Source organism: Phyllostomus discolor, chromosome 2, assembly GCF_004126475.2.
Source record: "Phyllostomus discolor isolate MPI-MPIP mPhyDis1 chromosome 2, mPhyDis1.pri.v3, whole genome shotgun sequence".
Taxonomy (NCBI): Eukaryota; Metazoa; Chordata; class Mammalia; order Chiroptera; family Phyllostomidae; genus Phyllostomus; species Phyllostomus discolor.
Window position 1 is genome coordinate 22815717 of NC_040904.2, and position 23153 is coordinate 22838869.

The window sequence follows — 23153 nt, forward strand, 5'->3', positions numbered from 1 at the left end:
TGCACATTTAGGTAGTTCCCCTTTCTTACCATTACCAAAAAAAAAAAAGTTACTGCAATCAACATTTCTATTGCTCTATCTTTGTGCGAATACTTTTACAGAACTAGTTTTTGGAAGTAAAGCTGGTGAGCCAAAGGGTTTTGTCTACTCTCAAACTGCCCTTCAGAAATACTAATTCAGATTCCCTCTAACCAGGTATAAAAGTGCCTATTTTCCCACACCTCTGCAGAATCCTTTGCCAATCAGGTAAGGAAAAAAAAAAACTGTGACTCCTTTTAATGTTTGAAAACACAACATTTTGTAGTCCTCTTCCTTGTAAGTTTTTAAAGCTTCTCTGTGTTTGGCCTGTGGAAGATCCTAAACACGCAACATTTAGAAGTTATGTCTAAGCCCTGGCTGGCATAGCTCAGTGGATTGAGCTCGGGCTGGGAACCAAAGTGTCCCAGGTTCGATTCCCAGCCAGGGTACATTCCTGGGTTGCAGGCCATGACTCCCAGCAACCGCACATTGATGTTTCTCTCTCTCTCTCTCTCTCTCCCTCCCTTCCCTCTCTAAAAATAAATAAATAAAATCTTTTTAAAAAAACAGTTGATTTAAAAAAAAAAAAAAAGAAGAAGTTATGTCTAGTAAGGTGACTGGGTGCTCCATTTATTCAACCAGTCTCAACGACTAGAAGCGGAGTGACTCATGGACTTGAAAGACTTGGCATGAAAGAATCCAGCACAGATGATCAAATATTAATTCTTCCAGGGAATACTGAGTATTGTGGGTGAGCCGAGATGATCAAAATTGAGTGGGTAAGCTATTTCTGCATTTATGTAATACTCTGCGTAATAAGCTATTTTGAGAAAATCAGCTAAGGGTTTGTTTCACATTGCTTCCTTAGGTTTTTCTTTTCATGCCTTTATCATATGCATACTTATTTTTGGTTTGGTTATCTAGTAAAACTAGGTACAAGGGTAAGTACATGAGGAGGGTGAAAGAAAAAAAAATGCAAATAGAAAACTGCCATAGGTTATCCTCCATGAGAGAAAGGAAGGGATGGGACATGGACAAGGCGCGTGTGAGAGGTACTAAAATGAGCAAGCATGCACTGTTAGGGGAAAGATGTAACATTTACCGAAGGCCTGTCTACCAAGCACTGGGCAAGGCTTGTTACACACATCCCCTCATTTAATCCTCACAACTCTTCGAAGTGCATAGCATCCATGGTTTGTTTTTTTTTAAGATTTTATTTATTTTTAGAGAGGGAAGGGAGGGAGAAAGAGAGAGAGGGAGAAAGAGAGAGAGGGAGAGAGAGAGAGAGAGAGAGAGAGAGAGAGAGAGAGAGAGAAACTTCAATGTGCGGTTGCTGGGGGTTATGGCCTGCAACCCAGGCATGTACCCTGGCTGGGAATCGAACCTGGGACACTTTGATTCCCAGCCCGCGCTCTATCCACTGAGCTATGCCAGCCAGGGCTTCATCCATGGTTTTTAAATAAGGGAAATGAGTGCCAGCGAAACCAGCCTAAGTGATTCCGAAAAGCTAGGCTGCTGTTAGAACATCTGTTTGTCTTTTTGCGGCTTCCTATTTTGGTCCACATCGCAGCTCCAGCCCCAGAGTACCAAAGCACTGGAGAAGTGCTGGATTAGGACTTCCAGGCTCTCCCTGCCCCAGTGTTCCTTTTCTCTCACTTTGGAGTAAAAAGAAACAAAGAAATGATAAAATTTAAAAGAGAATGCGTTCCATGTGAGAATGAGGAAACATGAATTAAAAAACAATAAGTCATGTAGTGAGTAAATGAGAAATTAAAGAGGTTGAAGAAAGAAGCATGTCCTTTAAATTGTGCCCAGAAGACAAAAATAAATGAATAGAGGATAAAGCAGCAGCACAGTAAAACAATGGCATAGAACACACACACACGTCAAATGAGGAAATTAAAAGAGGAAAAGACAGATAATGCCCAGAAACAACAGAATTATAAAGCTGGATGTTTTGACCAAGAAACAATATGTCCAACCCATTATTAACCTTGACGGGTCCCTAAAGGAGCCCATTTTCCATGCTCTTAATATTTGTATCAGATGCCATTTTCCCACTGCCCTTTGTAAATGCAGTGACCAAAACTGTGGCCTCTCTTCAAATAAGTGTCACACACATCCAGGGATCACAAAGAAAATGTTAGCTGGTCCTGATAACACTATTTGCACTAACAGCTGACAGCTTTAGAACTTTCATCAGCTTCTTGCTCTCCATGATCCTCAGGGCTTCCGCCAGGCCTGCCAACATTTGTGCTGCCTTGTTTTTGTTCTTCCTGACACTTCTCTGAGCTTAGGGGAAAAGCCAAGGAAAGCATCTTAGAAAAATCCCCTCTCGTCCTACACAAAGGGTAAGCATCTGCTCCAAGCTCTTCTAGCTAACACATGTCAGAGCCAGGGTCATGCCAACGACTGATTAGTATCTTCATGCACTTGCATGTGGCTTTATAAATCAGATATATTGCAAATTTGATTTCAATGGAAAAAAAAACAAAAGGGAATGAAAAAACGAGGGCAAGAAAATGTAAAAACAAAAAGGAAGACTCTGTGGAAGAAAAATCACAACCAGAAGAATGAGTGCCTGGAGAGGGAAAAGTAAGGAACACTAGCATAAGAACAGAACAGCCTCATTCTTCACTCATTTTATTTTTTTTCCTTACCCTTGTGTGTATGCCTTGCTTCCATTCACCACTTTGTTAGGGGAAAGGGCCCCAATTTGAGATGGAAAAAACTAAGTAGTGAGAGAATATGAAATGAAGTTCAGAATGACTATGCACCCAATAAGAAGACTGGCCAGCCAAATTCATTAAACAAGATGAAAATTAAGTGGTAAATAAGCAACCTGAGACATGATCTCTCTTCCTCCCCACCCCCATCACCAAAAATTGTATATTTCTATTCAGTCTATTCCCACACCTGCCTTCGCTCACTGTCCTAGTTGATTTCCTAGACTTTCCATTTTTCAAAACATCAATGAGAATCTGAGAAAAGAAATCAGTAAATTTTAAAAATACAAAAATTACAGAATGAGGAAAGTATAAGATAATTGAAATTGACTTTCATATCTCAATGTCAAGAGAACACTCACTGTGTAAGAGCATTTAGTTACTAAGTCCAGCTTAGTAACTAAATGATAACAGCTAAATAAATAATCGCTGGAAGTCCTATCTCATGTTTATTCTGGGGCTCAACAAGTAGACATAGGAAGGTGAGGAGGTTATGGAATGGCCCACACAATTTAAATTTTTCATTCTTCTTGTTAATCACATAAAAATTTAATACCCTGTATTAAATACCTTCACTACTGATGTGTCTCCTTTCTGTATAAGAGAGCACACACACACCCATACTCCTGGAAGAATATCAACCATGCTAATATCTGAGGAGTAGAAAAGGCAAGGAGAAATTTCATTTAGTACTTAATATAGATCAATAGTATTTAATTTTTTTTAAGAAAATTTTTCTGAACTTTTATTTTTTTAAGATTTTATTCATTTTTATTTTTTTTAGAGAGGGAAGGGAGGGAGATAGAGAGAGAGATAGAAACATCAATGTGCAGTTGCTGGGGTCCGTGGCCTGCAACCCAGGCATGTGCCCTGACTGGGAATTGAGCCTGCGACACTGGTTCACAGCCCATGCTCAATCCACTGAGCTACGCCAGCGAGGGCAGTATTTAACTTTTTTAAAGCAATTGTCAGGTACAACTTTGGACATTCAAAATAAAACAAAGAAACAGAAAATGGCAAATAATGACAAACAAATTTACACATGAGGGGGAATGTGCAAGGAGAAACTATAAAAGAGAATATCAAAATCATCCTTTAGAGCTTTTATTTCACCTTTTCTCTCCTGATTTTGTATCTACATTGGGGAACGGGGGTGGGGGGTCTCAGGCTCCTGCTTGTATATCCTCTCAAGTTTTATCTTTTCTCTCCCTCCCTAGAAAAACAGACAATACTGGCACCGATTTTAAAGAAAAACAAGAGGCAACAGGTCACTGGATTAAATTAAACCTTCGTGTTGTACACATCTACAACCATGACTTATTCTTTAAACAGATCAATAGAAGCAATCATTCACCTTTCTTCAAAGAGACAGCTAAAGTAACTCTAGCTCACTCGTGGTAGCTTCTGTTCTGTTGACAAGTAATTAGAGAGAGTACAGGATCATTTGTCAAAACCTCAATGACAAGAGTTCATGGCCTTAAATGCCCGAACCAATTTCTCAAGTAGTTTGAAGGATATTTAATCTTGGCTGTTGAATCAATTCTTCACAGTGCCTCCTTTTTTTTTTTCTAAAATACCATATTTTTGCCCTGGCTGGGTAGCTCAGTTAGTTGGAGCATCACCCATACACCAAAAGGTTGTGGGTTTGATTCCCATTCAGGGTACATACCTAGGTATCTAGGTTGCAGGTTCGATCCTTGGTCAAAGAGAGTACGGGAGGCAACAAATTGATGTTTCTCTCTCACATCAATGTCTGTCTGTCTGTCTGTCTGTCTCTCTCTCTCTCATCAATAAACATGCCCTTGGATGAGGTTAAATAAATAAGCACACTTTTTTTCCTAAAATACCACCACTCTTTTTTTCCTAAAATAGCAATTTTATATCACCCATCCACTGCAAAGCTTACTATCATCTCCCTTTCTTTATGAGATCCATCCCAAACCCCTTAGGGTAATATAAAGAACCTTGTGGGATCTGGTCTCACGTTAACCATTCTTACCCCACTGCCTCCTTACACCAAACCCAGTATAATCTACCACCCCACCACTCTTCTTTCTGTCTCTCACTTAAGAAGTACAGTCGTCCCTCGCTATATTGTGGTTCACTTATTGTGGCTTTATTGTAAACCCACAGCAATACAGTGAAGCCACAATAAGTGAGCCACGATATAGCGAGGGATGACTGTATACTTCACTGGTGGTATCCATATAGGATTTTGTATGTTGTTAAAATTACGTAGGTTTAAGAGTGTAGAAAGTGTTTAAGAGCATATGAAGTGTTTATAAGAGTGTGGGAAAGGTTTATAGGAGTATGGGAAGGGTTTATAAAGCCTTAAAATATATATAAATAATAAAATAAATATAACGCCGCTACTTTGTGGATTTTCACCAATCGCGGGGGTCTCTGAAACGTAACTCCCACGATAGGTGAGGGATCCCTGTACTCATTAGCAGATCTTTATAGTCGAGGGCAAAGCAGGCTAACCTATGGACTGGAGAAAGGCGTATACAAAACGTAAAAGTTAAACTGAAACATCTTTATAGAGATGATAGAGAATTTTTTACAGAGAAGACAATCAATTGTTTCCTGCTTATGTAGCTTATCATCTCCAAGAAAATACCAGGGAGAAAAGGAACATAACTGCATGGCCCACAGGATTCAAATGTCAGCTCTACAGATTACTGCATGACCTAGGGCAAGTTATTTTTCTCTCCCTGCACCTCAGATTCCTCAACCTAAAGTGGAGGCAGCAACTACACATGCCTTGTTATGACAAAGACTACTGGTTGCCAAAATTATTATTCTCAGGCGCTCAGTTTTTTCTAATGAAGTTGATGTGATTATCTCGTATTGAGATCTCCAGAATCTGTCCTTTTCCTCAGACATCATTTTCTGAAGCGGTACCCTTAACCAAAATTAACTTAGCGATGATGTTGCCCTGGTGAGAATTTACATAGCACAATAACATCCTTTTATGTAGTCATAAATGTAAACTTTTCTTATTGCTATTAATCTTTTAAAATCAACCTATAATGGAAACATGGAAGGAGTAATTATGAGTACAGAAAAAGATTGGGAAAAAAATATGATATGTGACAAGAGGCAGAAGGAACCGTGAGAGAAAGCATTGGCAGAAGGCGGGCTATAGTCACTAGACAGCATATTTCTATTGGGCAGAGCAGGAAACGAAAGCGTGAGTGAGTTGGCCAAGTTACAGAGGTGACCAATGGAGTAACTGAAACAGATGTGAGGGTGATGCTAGAGGTGAGTGAATGCCTCTCCTCATCTAACACAGGAGAAAATCAACAGATAATATTAAAATAGAAAACTCAATGGATAGTAGTATAAGTACATCATTTAGAGATATGAAGTACCACTAAAACCCCACAAAAAGGAAAGTCAAATAGCTAAAAGTCATTTCTTTAAGAAAGGGGAGAAGAAAGGAGAGAAAAAACCATAGTGCCTGTCCTGGTTCTTTTATAATAAAGTTGTGAAATTTTTCAACTCTTTTTAAAAATAAGAAAATGTAACTGAAAAAAATCTATTCACACTGCCAACCAAAACCTACTACACAGCCCTGGCTAGTGTGGCTCAGTGGACTGAGTGCCAGCCTGGGGACAAAAGAGTCACTGGTTTGACTCCCAGTCAGGACACTTGCCTGGGTTGCGGGCCAGGCTCCCCGGTGCGGAGTGTGTGAGAGGCAACCAAACACTGATGTTTCTCTCCCTCCCTTTCTCTCTCCCTTGCCCTTGATCTAAAAATAAATAAAATCATGTTTTTAAAAAACAAGGACATTTGCTTTAAAAAAATAGAACCAACTACATAAAGAAAACTATAAATCTTTACTAACATAAATGGCCTTAAAATGTAGTGAATCCTACAGTGTTCCTGAAAGGGAACATCCAGTATCTTCAAGTGGGTGGTTCTGTTCAGTTATCTCTACACGCAATGCAATTCCAATAAAAAATCCCAACAGGATTACTTTTGGGACTAGACAGGCTATTTCTAAAATTTATCTGGAATAGAAAATAGATGAACTTGTCCTGACAGTTCAGAGCCAGGCTGATAGGTCTGTGGGTCTGAATAAAGTACACAGCATCATCTTCATTAAATAGGAAAATACCCGTTTTAACGAAGTTCAATACCAAGACATGGTCACTGACCTCCCTAGTCTAAGGGTATGTTTGGACCGACCACGCAAGCAACGTGACAACATTCAAATCAATATCCTGTATGTACCCTAAAACAGGTGGAATTGGAGTTCTCTGAGCTTCATGGGGAAATAAAGTTTTGATCTCTGTAAAAGCAGAACAAAAATACTGATAACTGGCACGATCCTGTCTAATGGACAACAGGTCTCAAATTGAGTAAGGCAGAAATGTTAGGTTTCATACCAGGCAATTATCGATTTATAGCTGATTTGTCCTAACTGTAAGACAGTGACTGGGTAAAGAGCATGCACAAGGAAGAAGCAGTGTGAATTCTAGGGCAGCTCTGATCAGTGGGCAAAGGAAGCCAGGGTGCATGTGAGAGCACAGTGTTTTCTCATGAAAGAGCTCAGCGAAGAAACTTGAGTAGAGACCATTATATTTTCACCTATTTACTGCAACAGCCTTCTGGTCTCCCATGCTCCAGCCTCATTCCTCCCCTCAGTCTCTGAACTACTGATATTTCTCTTTTTTAAGATTTTTATTTATTTTTATTGTTTTAAGATTTTACTTATTTTTAGACAGAGGAGAAGGGAGGGAGAAAGAGAGGGAGAGAAACATCCGTTCATTGCCTCTTGCACGCCCGCTACTGTGGACCTGGCCCACAACCCAGGCATGTGCCCTGATTGGGAATCAAACTGATGAGCCTTTGGTTCACAGGCGGGTGCTCAATCCACTGAGCCACATGAGCCAGGGCTGAACTACTGGTATTTCTGAAAAGAGATCTTTCTGAATATCAAATCAGAATAATCTCTCCCCAGCTGAAAACCTTCTGCTATTTTTTTTAAAAATAATGTCCAAATTTCTTAACCTGGATTATGGGGTCTTTATTATAACACCCCTTGCCTGCTTCTTCATCTTCAATCTTGGCTTATCTACCTGATATAATCCTTCTTATTCTTCACGTGTCAGTTCAAATGTTACCTCCACAAGTCCTTTGCTGACTTCTCCACACTCAAGGTATGTAAGCATGTCTTTGCACTACACCATGAGTTACTGGAGAGAGGTTAATACTTTTATCTTTTATGTCCTCGATGAGCACCTCATATGTACATAAAGCCTTCACTATATCCTGCAATACATCATACCGATTATTAGCATTTAAAAATTCCACGAGAAACTCTTGATTTTCCACTCTCTAAAAATGATCTTGTACAAAGAATTCAAATGACATGTGAGAGAAATCACAAGTATCTAAATGTCTAGTGTTTCCTAAGAGCAAAAATGTCTGTGATCAAAAGAGCAGGTCGAGCCACCAGGATCAAGCTGGATGCCAGCCACAGATCGACTTCATGTCTGGAGAAAATTGGGCACTGTTGGTTTTTTCTCCTTAAAAAGGATTGAGATTGCTGTGGTTCCTCCCCGCTCCAGAAATCTGGGGCTCCCTCCTACATCGACGCCAGCCCCGTCAGGCACTCACGCACAGCACGCACACTGCTGGCATGTAGGTTACACCGAGCCAAGGGGCAAATTAGTAGCAGATGCCACCAAGGTTCTAGGTCAAAGTGTTTTTATTATTTGCACTCCAAATCAAATGCAATTTCTTTCCCATTAAAATAGATGAAATGTATATTATTCTTATTTCTATAATTATATCATCTTACATTTCTGTGGTCCTTTTTCACCTTCCAAATGCTTTTAGAGACATTACACCAGTAATTCTTGTAACAACCTTGTGAAGTAAGCAAGAATGTATTATCTCTCGTTACTAAAAAGGAAATTAGGGTTCACAGATATAACAAGTTTATTAAAACACTTGCCTTAGATGCCTGAAGCTTGCTCTGACTTCTGTTTTTATGTTGCCATTCAAGTCCCTTACATATTTGGTGTTGACTGCTTTAAGAACCATGAAGGTGACTTCTAACTGAAAGGTTTAGTACATTATACTAAATTGTAAGGCTAATAATAATTTCCTAAGTGTATGCATAAATACAAAGTATAGGAGCAATCACAAGTTCTACACATAAGATACAGTTTTAAAATAAGGAGATTACCATCAAAAACTCAGGTTTCTTCTTTTTGGTCTTCCTGGCTCTAAATGAACATTTTTTCAACTTTGTATCTCTATCATTTGAAATCACCCCCACTAACATTACTGTTTAACTCAGGTTTCATAAGAATTCAGGCTCCATTAGTTGTATACACTTTGAAATATAGTTGATCTGTATACTTTAAGATGCTCCACTTAAAACTGATCTGGAATTCAGAAAGCTTTCTTTTAAAATAATCTTGCCACCTGCTAAGATGATTTTAATACCAAGATATACAGTCAGTAAAGGAAATTTTTCATGCTGCAAAATAAACCATTAAAATAAATAACTGAAAATCTATTGAGTGAAATATGAAACATATACTCATTTTTTAAATCCCTGGTAAAACCATCAATATGTGAAGACATCTACCTTGAAACAAGACACCTTACATTCGTCAACTTTAAGAGCTTATACAACTAGAAAATTCATTCCAATTTCCATGACGTTTAAAAATTACAGCCTAATTTTAACTTTCACCTTAAAGCTGACTTTATATGGCGAAAGTAAGAGAAGTCATTTTCGTCATTACTTTCAGGAAGTAGAAAGTAAGGCATCCTGACAGTATGCTGTGCAAGTCAATTTACTCCTGCATCCAGCACACGAGTTTCCAGATATGTTAAAAGTCAAAACTCTAAATGGAAAATCCTCTAACAAACTGGGCATAGAGTAAACCAAATTCTACTCTATTTCTCTATAAAAGGTCCTTCCAAAGGTTAGAAAACTCAGAAATACTCAAGAAATGTGAACCAGGGCTCCACTGATATTCTGACCAAAAAGCCACCCTCAGCACCACGGCTGTGGACACCACACACTGAAGCGGGCACTGTGAACCAGTGCCGGTCCCCAGACAGGCTCTCCCACCCGGCACTGACGTCTACGAAGTTCTGTCTGAGTGACAGATGCCCAGGCAGTGTCTGAACTGACAGGCACTTACCCTCCAATTTCAGTTGGGAGGTAAGTTTTACAAGACATTTCTTGACATGCCACTTACTCTGTCTGATCAGGCAGGAACACTGCTGATAATTCAAGAGCAATCTCCATAGATTTTCAATTTCTGTTCTCCTAGCTCACCCTCTAAGATGTGTCTCCCATGCTCCTGGAGCCAACAGGCTCTGCGAACATGATGCATGGACCCTGCCTCCATTTTATCTGTGCTGAGTACTTGTGCCATTTCATCTCAGAAAGCTGATTATAAACATACAATGTACAACTGTAATTATCAAACATGACTATCTTGATCCACGTTGGGAGTCATTCTGTCCAGATCATCATAAAAAGTTAAAACACAGCTTAATTCATCATTATTCGAACGAAATTAGACTTGACGATGCTTAAATTAAACCCCACTGTTTGTCAGCACCAGACAGAATTTGAAGCAGGTCTTTAATCCTTGGCTCGAACATAAGAATGCAAAAGCTTTTATCACTGACCACTGTATTACAATAAGGCATGTCCAATCTGTCGGCATGCAAATGCTATCATCATAAAAGTACACATTTGAAAGAAAAAAAATAAACCTTTTACCTAACCAAAAATACTTTGTTACATTTTCATCTCATATTGAAACATAATATTCTCAAGTATGCAGTCAAGACTCAGATCATCTTTAACTTCACTAAACATGAAATAAAATAAGAAATGTATACCATCTTTTACTAGGACTATTACACTTACCTTAAAATCAGTAGTATGACTCTTACCTTTTTCTGGACTTAAGTTTTTATACACTTCAAGGTCTGCCATTAAATTTAATATTGTTACACATTATTGGCAAGAACAGTGAAATTTGTCTCTAAAGGCAAAGCCTTTTCCTGATACACATCTCCAGAAAGGAAAAGGAAAAAAGGCAAAGACATCCTTAGCAGTCCCAAGGATTTGGCTCATGCTGCCCTGTATAGCATGATGAGATCTTCACAATTCAGGCTTTTAGTGTGGAGAAAATAAATCCACGAGATATGGTTATAAAACTTTGTCCCAAAGTGAAAAGCACAGCCAGATAAGAACACCAGCAGCATCTGCTCAGGGCTGCCGCTATTGTGGGAATGCAGGCGCTGTGGCTACTTTGGGAATGAGACATGCATGCTTAGTGCAGCGCTTCAAGCCCTCCAGGCGTTCTGCACATTTAATGTCTGGGAAGTGCAGGACTTTAACCGTCAAAGAAACCCTCCTCACCTACAAAGGCCATTGAGAAAACACTGATTGCCAGGGTAGTGACGCAGGCTGAATGCAGGAAACAAACGTGCACACACACACAGAGACACACACAGAAGCACACAGACACACACACACACTCTCAGAAGCAAACACCACTGCATCTGAGGCAAAGCAGTCCACTAAAAATAAGCCCTGTGTGATCCTCCACACTGTGCATTCCTTTTGTGCCAGTCGGGTTCAACACGTATTTACTGACTACTGTTGAAGCTTTTCCTTGATTTTTGTCCTCATTCCACACACAAGCACAGCAATAGTCACAGGAAAGACTGGAATGTTTCCAACTTAGAATGAATGAGGTTACGATTTCAAAGTACTTGGGCAGTGAGAGCTCCTTGTCAGGTAAAAATCACGTCCCCGTGGGCAAGGGAAGTAGCATGAATGGGAAAAAAAAAAAAGCCAGCTCTTAGTGAATGAGCCAACATATTATTAGAGCACAATTTTCCCTAAAGTACATATATGCATTATTTGCATGTTTTAATCAACTTCTTTATAGGAATAGGCAGATAAACAGGCAAACAGGTATTTCACAAGCAAATGTACTGTAGCCTTGCATTAAGAGTTGCCAGCAGGTCTCGGCATCCTGACAATTAACTCCCTTACTCCCAGGATTCTCTTTGTGATAATAACGCTCCCCCCTCCCCCTGCCCCCACCATGCCCCAACCTTGCCTTTTTTTCTCCCCAGCTGCAGCCATGGCCCCTGAGGCTCCCAGCACTTCCCATTCTGTACATGCCAGTGCCAACCCCTTCACTCCCTTCCCTTCGGGACCACCCAGCCCAGACTGCTAACCCCCTCCCCACTCCTCCAGAGGTTCCAAGCTGTACCCCATTCCCACTCCTCTCTTTCCCAATTTGCCAACCCCACTATTTACTCTTAAATAATCCTGAGAAATTTGAATTTCAAAGGGGTGTGTGTGTGTGTGTAAGAATACATAATTAAAATATCCTTCTTGCAAGATGTATCTGACATTTACAAAGACACACTACACAAAATAGCAGTTAAGAGTTTAGGAGCTCATCTGCTTGGGTTCAAATCCTGCCTCTGCCACCAACCAGCTGTGTGACTTTAGGCAGCTTACTTAAATTCTCTGCTCCTTCACTTATGTATTTGTACATTAGGTGTACTAGTTCCCAGTCTAAAGTGGTATTGATTGAAAGTATTCAGTTAATATGCAAAATGCTGAGAATTACAATTACTTTACATTATTGTAACACTATTGTTATTAGTCTTGAAATTCTAGAAAAGCAGTGGGCTTCATGGTTTAATCCCACCTAAGCAGCACTTTGAACAAACCGTGGCACCCCAAAACCTGAGATCTCCAAAATACCCACTTCTGTTAAATGATTCGAAGGACTGACACTCCCACATAATTTTACAACACACAATTGTTCCCATAACACCAAACTGGTGCCAAATGAGGGACTCTTACTTCCTCTGGCTTCCCAGAACCAAAGTTACCCCAAAAAGCAAAGAGCATCTTCGGACTGATTTCCCACTCAATCCAAAAAAAAAGATGGAGGCCCAAGTTCTCTCCAGGAAGGCTTGGAAAACTGCCCTCCCCTTTTCCTTCCTAAGATCTCCCACTGCAGTCTTGCGATGTCAACACAAGGGAGGGTTTGCAGAAGGGGAGGGAGCAGACGGCCCCTCACCCTCCTCATCCACAGGGAGCCTCCTCCCAAGTTCTTCATCCCTCTCACCCTCTCGCCCTCTTGCCCTCAGAGCACCCCAGCTTCCACCCTTGGAAGGCCGGCCCAGTGGTCAGGTTCGGAGCCCAACCCCGCAGCCCTGAGCAGCACCTCGGGTTTACGCTGAAGAACTCCGGGGCACTTTGAAGGCCAGTCACACACCCAAGGTGAGCGAGCGTTCAGTGGCTCTGCGGGGGCAGGTGGGTAAGATTTTAAAGGGCAGGCATGGCCCATGTGTATGCATTTGACCGCCAAGGGACACTCATGGATTTCTGAGAGTCTAGAAATATCTACCCCTTACTAAATACCCAATTCTTCAGCAGCAGCAAATAACCTCCTATGCAGCCCATGGGAAAGAATCAAAAAACTTTTACACCTATTCTGAAGTCAACAAGGGTGCTGGATGAATAACACATCACCCCTGATTCCTCTCCAGTATTCTCCCAACAAAAGGTCATGTACAAAGTCAAGTCCAGACCAACAGACTTTGGGGATCAATGGTGCTTCCACTGACAGCTCACCTCTAGAACCATATGGCTTTAAAACCTTTAACTTCTTACCTGAAACCCTCATTTGAAAAAGTGAGGCTTTTTCAAGATTCTTTCTAGCCCAGTACTTGGCATGTAGTAGCTATATTAGTTGTCTCCGTTTTTAATTAGACCTAATGTGGAAACACCTTTCACCGTTCAGCCGAAAGATACAGAAAACTGTCTCCGAGTTCAGCTAAATTTATGATGAATGAAGGAACCGAAACACCATCTGACATCGTTTTCCTCATTTTTCACACCTGAGTCCTACTTCCGGTTCCCTAAAGAAACATCACAGAGGAAAAAGTCAAAGCATAGGCTTCAAAGTCAAATAGAAGAAAGTTCTAAGGGTTAGCTTTCTCCTTTACTCACTGCATGATCTTGGGGAAGCGATGGGTAGGGCAGCCAGATAAAAGAAGATGTCCAGTTAAATTTGAACTTCAGACAAACAAAAAAATTTTTTTAGTATAAGGCTATCCCATGCAAGCAATACTTACTGTATTTTTATTTGTTAAATCTGACAACCCCACTGAAGGAGCCTTCTCAACCTAAATATCCTCACCTGGGGACTGTACACCCACCTCACAGGGTATTTCTGAGGAGTGAATGAGCTCATATAGGCCAAACCAGTGGTAGGACAAGTGAATGTTCCACAGCTAGAGGTTAAGAGGATGGCCACTCCAAACCAGCTACATCACTGGTTTGATAGAACTTCATTTAATCAAGTCTGATGTTACTCTCTCCCCATTAACTCAACCTCACCAGTTGCATAATTCTGAACCAAGGCCAACTCGGGGCACTTACCGGCCCCGAGACTCCCAAATCCAATCAGAAAGCCTACTGACACAAACATGGGGGCCGCCTCACTCTGGGAGACGTTTATTACCAAAGTCACCATTTACCAAACACCAGCACCCAAACGTTACCTTCTCTAACCTCCACAAGAATCCTGCGAGAAAGCATAGGGGACCCATGTTTTAAAGGGAAGAAAACAGACTGAGGTTGGGCAAGGCGTCAAAGATCGCACGGCTGTATTAGAACCCAACGCAAACCCAGGCCCAGGCCCTTCTCACCAGCTCCATGCTTCAGGTCATGGGAACCGTCTGCAAGATTTCAGGCCTAACTTCAGAATTCCTCATTTTTCCCAGTTAGAAGCTATTCCCACACAGTGCCAGATGCTGTGCCAGAGAGTGCTAGAGACACGAAAATGCTTAGGAAGAAAAATGGTCTATAAAGCCATGATCCCTGTTCACCCCTACAATTTTTAAAGCATATTCAGCTCCCCTCACTAGTTGCATAGCAGTTCAAAGCAAGTCAAGAGCAGCAGTAGCTTCACAGTGAAAGAGCCTCTTGGCGGGGGGTGGGCGCCCAGCCACCCAGCCAGACCCTGTGCTCCAGCCCTGGGCCCAAAGCACCTGGGTAAGTTGGGGAGGGGTGGAGTCCACAGGAACTTTTTCACACATGCTGGTAAATCCCAACTGACAGCATAAATTGTAACAAACTTAACAAAGTCATCAGGCAGGATGCAGCATGATTCCTAAAACTGTTTACACTTGCTTTAGTCAATAATCATCATTGCTACATAGCGATCATAAAGCAATCACCAGAAATATATAAATGTATGTACAAGGATGTTTCCTTAGTATTAGTCATAACAACTAACACATGCCAGCAATCTAAATGCCTATCAACAGAGAATGATTAAATAAAATATACATTCATACTTTAGAACACTACCTAGCGATTAACAAGGCTTTTTTCATTATATTTTATTGATTGTGCTATTACAGTTGTCCTGATTTTTCTCCCTTTGCCCCCTCCACCCAGTACACCCCACTCCCTCAGGCAATCCCTACACCTTGTTCATGTCCATGGCTCATGTGTATAAATTCTTTGGCTGCTCCATTTCCTGTACTGTACTTTACATCCCCATGATTATTCTGTGACTATCTATTCGTACTTCTTAATCCCCTCACCTCTTCATCCATTCTCCCACACCCTCGTCCCATTTGGCAGCCATCAAAATGCTCTTTGTATCCAGGATTCTGTGTCTGTTCTTATTTACTTAGGTTGTTCTTTAGATTCAGTTGTTGATAGCCATGTATTTTTGCCATTTTATTGGTCATATTTTTTATCTTCTTTTTCTTAAATAAATCCCTATAATGTTTCATATAATAATGGTTTGGTGATGATGAACTCCTTTAGTTTTATCTTATCTGGGAAGCTCTTTATCTGCCCTTTGATTCTAAATGATAGCTTTGCTGGGTAGAGCAATCTTGGCTGTAGGTCCCTGCTTTTCATGACTTCAATATTTCTTGCCAATCCCTTCTAGCCTGCAAAGTTTCTTTTGAGAAATCAGCTAACAATCTTATGGAACTCCCCTGTAGGTAACTAACTGCTTTTCTCTTGCTGCTTTTAAGATCTCTCTTTCTCTTTAACCTTTGGCATTTTAATTATGATGTATCTTGGAGTGGGCCTCTTTTGCATCCATCTTCAGGACTCTCTCTGTTTCCTGGACTTGCATATCTATTTCCTTCACCAAATTAGGGAAGTTTTCTTTCATTATTTTTTTCAAATACATTTCCAATTTCTTGCTCTTTCTCCTCCTCTTGGCCCCCCTATGATGTGAATGTTGAACCTCCTGAAGTTGTCCCAGAGGCTGCTTATACTATCCCCATTTTTTTGGATTCTTTCTTCTTCTTCTTGTTCTGATTGGTTGTTTGCTTCCTTATGTTCCAAACCATTGATATGATTCTCAGCTTCATCCACTCTACTGTTGTTTCCCTGTAACTTGTCCTTTATTTCAATTGGTATAGCCTTTGTTTTTGACTGGATCTTTTTATGCTGCTGAGGTCCTCACTAAGTTCCTTGAGCATCCTTACAACCAGTATTTTGAACTCTGCATGTGATAGATTGCTTACCTCCATCTTGTTTAATTCTTTTTCTGAAGTTTTGATATGTTCTTTCATTTAGGCCATATTTTTTCTCTCCTCATTTTGGCAGCCTCCCTGTGTTTGTTTCTATGTAATAGGTAGAGCTACTTTGACTCTGTGTCTTGGTAGTATGGCTTAATGTAAGGTGTCCTATATGATCCAGTGGCATGGCCTCCCCTATCACCCAAGCTGGGTAACTCAAGGTGGGCCCTTCATGTGATCTGAGTACCCCCTCCTCTTGTAGTTGAACCTCAGTTACACTTGGCAGATCAATGGGAAGGATTTACCCAGGTCAGTCAGCTGCAAAGATTGGAGCTGACCTCCAATCCCCACCGTCCATGGAGGATCAGCTGTGCAGGGACAGAGCGGTGGTACTCCAATCTGTGGCTGTCGACTTGGTGTGCTGGCCCTGGGGTTTCCCAAGTGATACAAAGCAAAGTCAGCCCTGACCTGTGTTTTGCCTGGGGCCACCTTGCTTAAGCTACAAAACAATCTGAGATGGCTACTACTTGTGCTGGGCTTGGAGATTCCCAGGCAAAGCCAAGCTGTGAATCTAGGTTGGCTGCTGCTAGTGCTAGGCCAGGGGCTTACTTAGGCCAACTGTTTGTTTGAGAGGATTTAGGAAGTTGTGAAGCATGAGTCCAGACCAGCCATTCATATGGAACAGTGGCTTGGGTGGGCTTGTAATTTGGGTGGGGCAGAGTCTCTGGGCATCTCCAAGACTGGTCAAACAGTGTTAGCAAGGTTGATGGAGTCTCAGATATGGCACCAGTTTGCCAGCTCTGTGGCTCTGTTTGGGGAGGATTTAGAAAAGAGACTATGGCTTGTGCTTGCCTTGATGCCCGACACTTCAGTTTCTCACAGAAAGGCCACTGGTGCCTTTCAAGCCATTACCCAAGTGCTAGAGCTCAGAAGGAGTGAGTCTGAGCAGGTGAGTCTGTGTGTGGGTTCTTAAAGAGTAACTGCTTGGGATTCCAATAGTTTCTTCCACTGACTCAATCCCTGCTGATTTTTATAGCCAGAAGTTGTGGGGCCTTATCTTCCTGGCACCGGAACCCTGGGCTGGGGAGCCTGGTGTGGAGCTGGGACTCCTCGCTCCTGAGATAGCCCTCCCAAATTTTTATCCACCACATATGGGTGTGGGACCAGCTGTTCTGCATCTGTTCTCCTCCTACCTATGGTTTCTTTAATTCTGTAGTTGTCAGACTTCCATTCAACTTAATTTCTAATGGTTCTGAGTGATGGTTTTTCTATATTTTAGTTGTAATTTTGATGTGGTTGTGCGAAAAGGCGAGCCACGTCTGATATGCTGCCATCTTGAATAATAGTTTGACAAGGTTTTTAAGACACTGCAATTACCTGGTGATTGTCTAAAATACTGTGTGGGGAAAGAAAGATACAAACTAAATATACAATATGACTTTAATTATGTATATAGAAACAGACTAAAGGCATAGAAAAACATATGAAAAAGAGTAACAATAGGTATCTGTAGGTGGTTTTATTTTCTTCTTAAACTTAACTATATTTTCATGTTTTAGAACTAGCATTTATTTCTTTTATTTGTAAAGAAAATACCATTTTTCTAAAAATTAGCCCATTTAGTAGCATTCTGTTAGAAAGAAGATAATCCCTTCCCCCTGGTTATAATGATGGAGCACTAACTTTGGTGATTATTAACAGTTATGATGAGTTTCCTACATCTAAGACACTGCTCCTAGCATTGTACATGCCTTATTTAATCCTTATAATGCCCCTATGAGTGAATTCAATGAAATGCTTTTCTAGTTTCAGATGTGGAAATGGAGGCAGAGAAGTTAAATAACTTGCCTGAGCTGGCACAGCACTTGAGTGATAACCTTGGCTTTGAATCCCCACAGTCCGGCTCTAGGACCACCGCCCTTCACCAGATAAGGTAGCACGGAGATCTTGAACATGTTACATCCTGCAACATGTTTTTTTTCATCTGAAACCTCAAAAAATAAATAGAGCTACTAGAGTTTAATTCCTTTTAGGAAATTCCACTGTGCACTCAACTACATGGGAAATCCCAAATCCTCAACGTGAGTCATGTAGCAAAATGACTACTGTAACTACACAAACACGTGAAAGCCCAACAAGAATCTGACATGTACAAAACCCACCTACAAACCCAAAGAGCTGGATGCAGGCAAAGTCCCAAATGAATGCCCATGGAGATGTTTTTGGGAAGCAAGCTCATTTTCTTCCATAAAACAGAGGGTACCCACCACTGAGGCACTGTCCTGTCTGAGAACCCTGCTGAGCCCCAAGCTGTTCGGGGTCATTCTTCGGACACTGGGCACCAGTCCATCGAAATCCTCTGACCATCGGTACTCAGGGCCATCTGTACTCAACTAACTGTCCTGAGCAATGTGTCCTGAGCAATACGTGACTCAGAGGCAGAGACAGCACCATCCCCATTGCCTGGCCTGTGCCAATCATGGAGATAAAGCAGCTCATTGAAGGGCTGGAGACTTGAGCCTCTGAGTGTCTATTAATAACCTATGGAATAGTACCAGAAATCTGCCCTCAGTGTTTGTTTACAATGGACTCAACTCACTAGACAAAACCTGCTGCAGTCATTGCAGACATGGAGTTCAACGGGCTGAAAAGAGTAGGGATCGTGTCTCCATTCAAACAAGACCAGCAGAGTACGGGCCTGAGGCCTGTTTATTGCCAATGCAATTAAGGAAATCACTACTACACAACGTTTAGAAACCCTTGTCAGGGCTAAGAAAACGGCTAAAATTTCTGCATCGACCTCAAAAGAACAAAAACATTCCCATTAGTTAAGTTTCAAAGGAAAAGTGAAGGCACTCCACAAACCAAGGTACGTGCAATGGATCAACACCTACATGCTCCACAGCAGCAATAACGGTAACCGTACCATTCCTGCATGGCACCTTACACTGTTCCCCTTAGGAAGTCCTTTCAAGGACAGGTACCTCGTGACAACTATGTGAGTGGGCAGGGGCACTGTGATCACCCTGCTTTCGCAGGGGAGGAAGCTGAGCCTCTGCGACTCTCCGTGACTTGCCCAAGGTCACAAAGCTAATACATCGGGGGAAACTTACCTGAAACTGGGCTTTCTCACCCAAACACAGTGCTCTTTCCCAGCACCAAGCATACATGCTTAACATATTTTTGCCAGCAATACCTAATTGCTAGACAATAAACTATAACCAAAAACTTAAGTTACAAACCAAGCACACTACAAAAATTTCAGCTGAGCACAGAGAACGACATAAAGGGGTATACATGTCCATCCGATGCCTGAAAATTCTACTGATGCTGAGGATGGCAGAAGCAGGTTTTACTTAGCAGGTTTACCATAGCTGTTTTTTCACCACTGCAGAGATACAGCTATATCCTGTAACAATATAGAACGTGTCCTACAGATAGATCACATATGCTTGTCAAATACATCAGTTTAAACTTGGCCTACGTTAAAAATCTGACGCACATCAGTGAACAGTAATCGCCACACATTTTTTAAGCATCTAAATCCCCAAACAAACTGAATGGTGCCCATATTTAATTTTGCTGTGTTCCCAGCACAGAGATGAGACACCCTTTAGCCCCACTGCCTCTTAGTAATGATGTCTCCTTGATGATTTATTCATCTCCCTTTCAAGATCTTGGCTTTAAAATAAAACGTTCTCATTACTTTTTGGACGAACTTGACTATCAGTCACGTCACTCGAGATTTTATAGTTTAGAATGAAAATCTACAAGCACATCACTGTCAGTTGATGAAGAAGTCAACGTAATTCAGAGTAAAATGCTTGGCAGCCTCAGCGTTCAAGTTCTGTGCTCCAGCTGCCCGCCCACGTGGGTCCCGAGACCTCGCGAGCAGGTTTTGCTCGGTCCTGTGAGAAACCCAGGAGGAGCCCGCAGCTGGTGCACACACACCAACAGCACTTGCTGCTTCTGGTGGAAACTTGGGAAATGAGAAATTCAATTGACAGCTGGGTTTCATGAACTCGTACCCAGATATAAAGCAAATTACCCAGACTTTATAAATCAGCGTCCTACCATCAGTTCTGATCAGTGTTAGTTATAACATTAACAGAGGGGAATTAACCAGAGACAGGTAGGCACATGGGAAACTCAAATGCCTGTTGACAGTGACATATATTAAACGCATGTCTACTCCGAAAGCGGAAGCTTTAATTAAATCCTCAAAACTTCTATAGAGACATATTCAAAGCCCCTCCCCCACAGCACTCAGGAGGCATTTGGACCTTCGAACAGAGAAGCCCCCTCATTCTTCCTCCCTCGGGAGGAGGAACTGGGCAGCTGGAGTAGGCAAGTTCCAGAATAAGCCCTCAGGGCTTAGTCTCCCCAGCACTCCAGCGAAAAGAGGACTGTTGCCTTATGGAAGAACTAAGCTTGTGTGCGTATCTGATATTTTAATAGAGAGCATTTTTCCATGCCTAAACCTGACATCTCTAACAGAAGGTAAATGATACCTATCCAGGCATGGCTTGGCTTACAGCGAGTCAAACAGGGATTACAATGTGTGCGTTCAAATGGGAGGCACATGTGGTCACATAATGCAAACTCCTTTCTGGTGGTGCCGAACTCCAGAACACTAGCACACAGACTCATCCCATAAGGAATGCAAACGCAAAGTCAACCGTAAGGAAAGAGGGGTTAGCAAAGAGGAGAGGAGATTCTAGATTATTAAGCAATCTACCTCCTAAACAAAGCTCTTCTGAGTGTAGAGTTGAGAGCAACTCTGATCCCCTGAATCCAAAGTCAGTATCCAGAAAAGCTCAGACCCGAGACAGCAGCCATGTCTCTGGAAAGTCTCTCACAGGCCAGCAAAGCCAATGCCCGACGAAGGAGGGAGACCAAACTGCAAAGCTCCTGCGGCAGCGAGAGGTGAGCCCAGCCTCCACCCATGTCACGTCTGCTGCCCTGGCGTAGCTGACTGGGGATTCTCCTGACTTGCCCTCATAAGAAGCAGGTCTCTCTGGGAGAGCTGGACGGCCACAAACCCCCTGAAGAACAGGAGAAGAGATGTACGCCTCTGAAAACCTAACCCTGCAACGTCTGAGGAGGACATTTCAGCAGCTAAACATGACCTTTAGGGAAAGGATGACCTTAAATGACTAATACCACAGCCATCTAAATTCTTAACCTAAATGAAAAATTGACCCTTGTCGCCTTCTTGTTCAAAGAGAAAATGACTATTCTCCACAACTTCAATAATGCATTTTTTACACATATTAATATTTCTGCAGTGTCTCTTCTCCAAGTCAAATAACTTTCTTCCTTCTTGTATTATTTTCCCCAACAACAATCCTGACATACCGTTTTGTTGTGCCTAAAAGGCATCTTAACAGGTAGATGGGACGTAGCAACAGAAAGGACCATCATGTGAACTTAAGGACAGGAAGGGTGAATGTCCTGGTCACCGATGTATCCCCAGGAACACGTCAGGACAGCCGTGGGTGCCACGAAGGCCTGAGGGCAGGAAGCCCCACCCAACACAGAAACTCAGATTCCAGACAGTTCTCCACTTCCAGGGAGACACTGGGAATAGCACAGGACCCCAAAGGGTGACACTTTGCAGTGCCCAGAGACTCCGAAAGCCGGGAACATGAAGAACGCCGGTTGCTAGAACCGTGACGCAGGCCCAGGAAAGAGGGGCTGGCCCCGGCAGCCTTTTCTCTATGACCGGGGAGAAGCTTAACATGGAAACAGCTCATGGGCAGTTCTCTCCAAATGAAAATCAATTTTATCAAAGTTTTCCAAATGGCATTTTAGTTAACAACTTTACCCTAGGAGTTTAAGAGGAGCGAGAGACCCTGTGGTACCAAAAGAAGGTAGAATTCCTCAGGGGAAAAAGAGAAAGGACAGTTCAGTTCCTAATCTAGAAATAATTCAGGGCAGTGGCAGAGAGCTGAGGGCTTGGAGGAATTAGAAGCAGGAGGGCAGACGTCAGCTGAGGAATCAACACTCAAATCTCAGCTCCACCACATAGCTCAGCAAGCCAAGCCAGGTGGTTTTAAATCCCTCTGAGCCTCAGTTTCCCCATCTACAATAGTACCTACCTTAACAGAGGAGAAAGTTCCTAGCCCAGGACCTGTGTACACTCTAAGTACAACCAGCTGCATAATCTCCAGGTCCAGCGAAAAATGAAAAGATGGGGCTTTTCTTCTTTTTCAAAAAGTAAAGAATTTTGAGACAGCAGCAGCACAGCATTAAACCAAGCATGGCGCCCTTCTAAGGCCTGCACAAGTCACACCCATGAAGCCGGCCCTGGTCCTAAGAACCAGGTAGGTTTTATGAAGCCCGAATCTTTTCTCTTTGTTCCTTTCTTTCTCCCGGCTCTGTTTCCCTGTAGATATCAGTTGGGGGGGGAGGGGAATCTTTCAAAAATAAAGGACCTTTTGGCTGGCATACCTCAGTGGATTGAGTGTGGGCTGTGAACCAAAGTGTCGCTGGTTTGATTCCCAGTCAGGGCACACGCCTGGGTTGCAGGCCATGGCCCCCAGCAACCACACATTGATGTTTTTCTCTCTCTCTCTCTCTCTCTCCCCCTCCCTTCCCTCCCTAAAAATAAATAAATAAAATCTTTAAAAAAAACAAGTAAATTTAATTATTTAAAAAAAATAAAGGACCTTAAAAAACCATAAAGGGCTCTATCAATGTTATGTTTCCTTAGGTTGATAACTGTGCTATGATCTATAAGGGAATGTCCTCATTCTTAGGAAATAGACACTAAGGTATGTGTAGGGGCAAAGGACCGTGAGGTGTGCAAATGATTACGAAGAAATA

The 23153-nt window shown here is 41.9% G+C and overlaps 1 protein-coding gene across 10 annotated transcripts in view; it reads right to left on the minus strand.

The window, feature by feature from the left end:
- PLCH1 (phospholipase C eta 1) overlaps positions 1-23153 on the minus strand; it is a 181447-nt gene that overhangs the window by 117987 nt on the left and 40307 nt on the right. For 2 of the 10 annotated variants that reach the window (XM_036017589.1, XM_036017593.1), the window contains exon 1: positions 10686-11780. The exons of the other annotated variants lie outside the window; for them this stretch is intronic. In XM_036017589.1, coding sequence (XP_035873482.1) covers positions 10686-10728 — 43 coding nt within the window. In that variant the 5' untranslated portion in view covers positions 10729-11780. Of the gene's footprint in view, positions 1-10685; positions 11781-23153 lie in introns of those variants that run through there. 10 annotated transcript variants of the gene reach the window in all.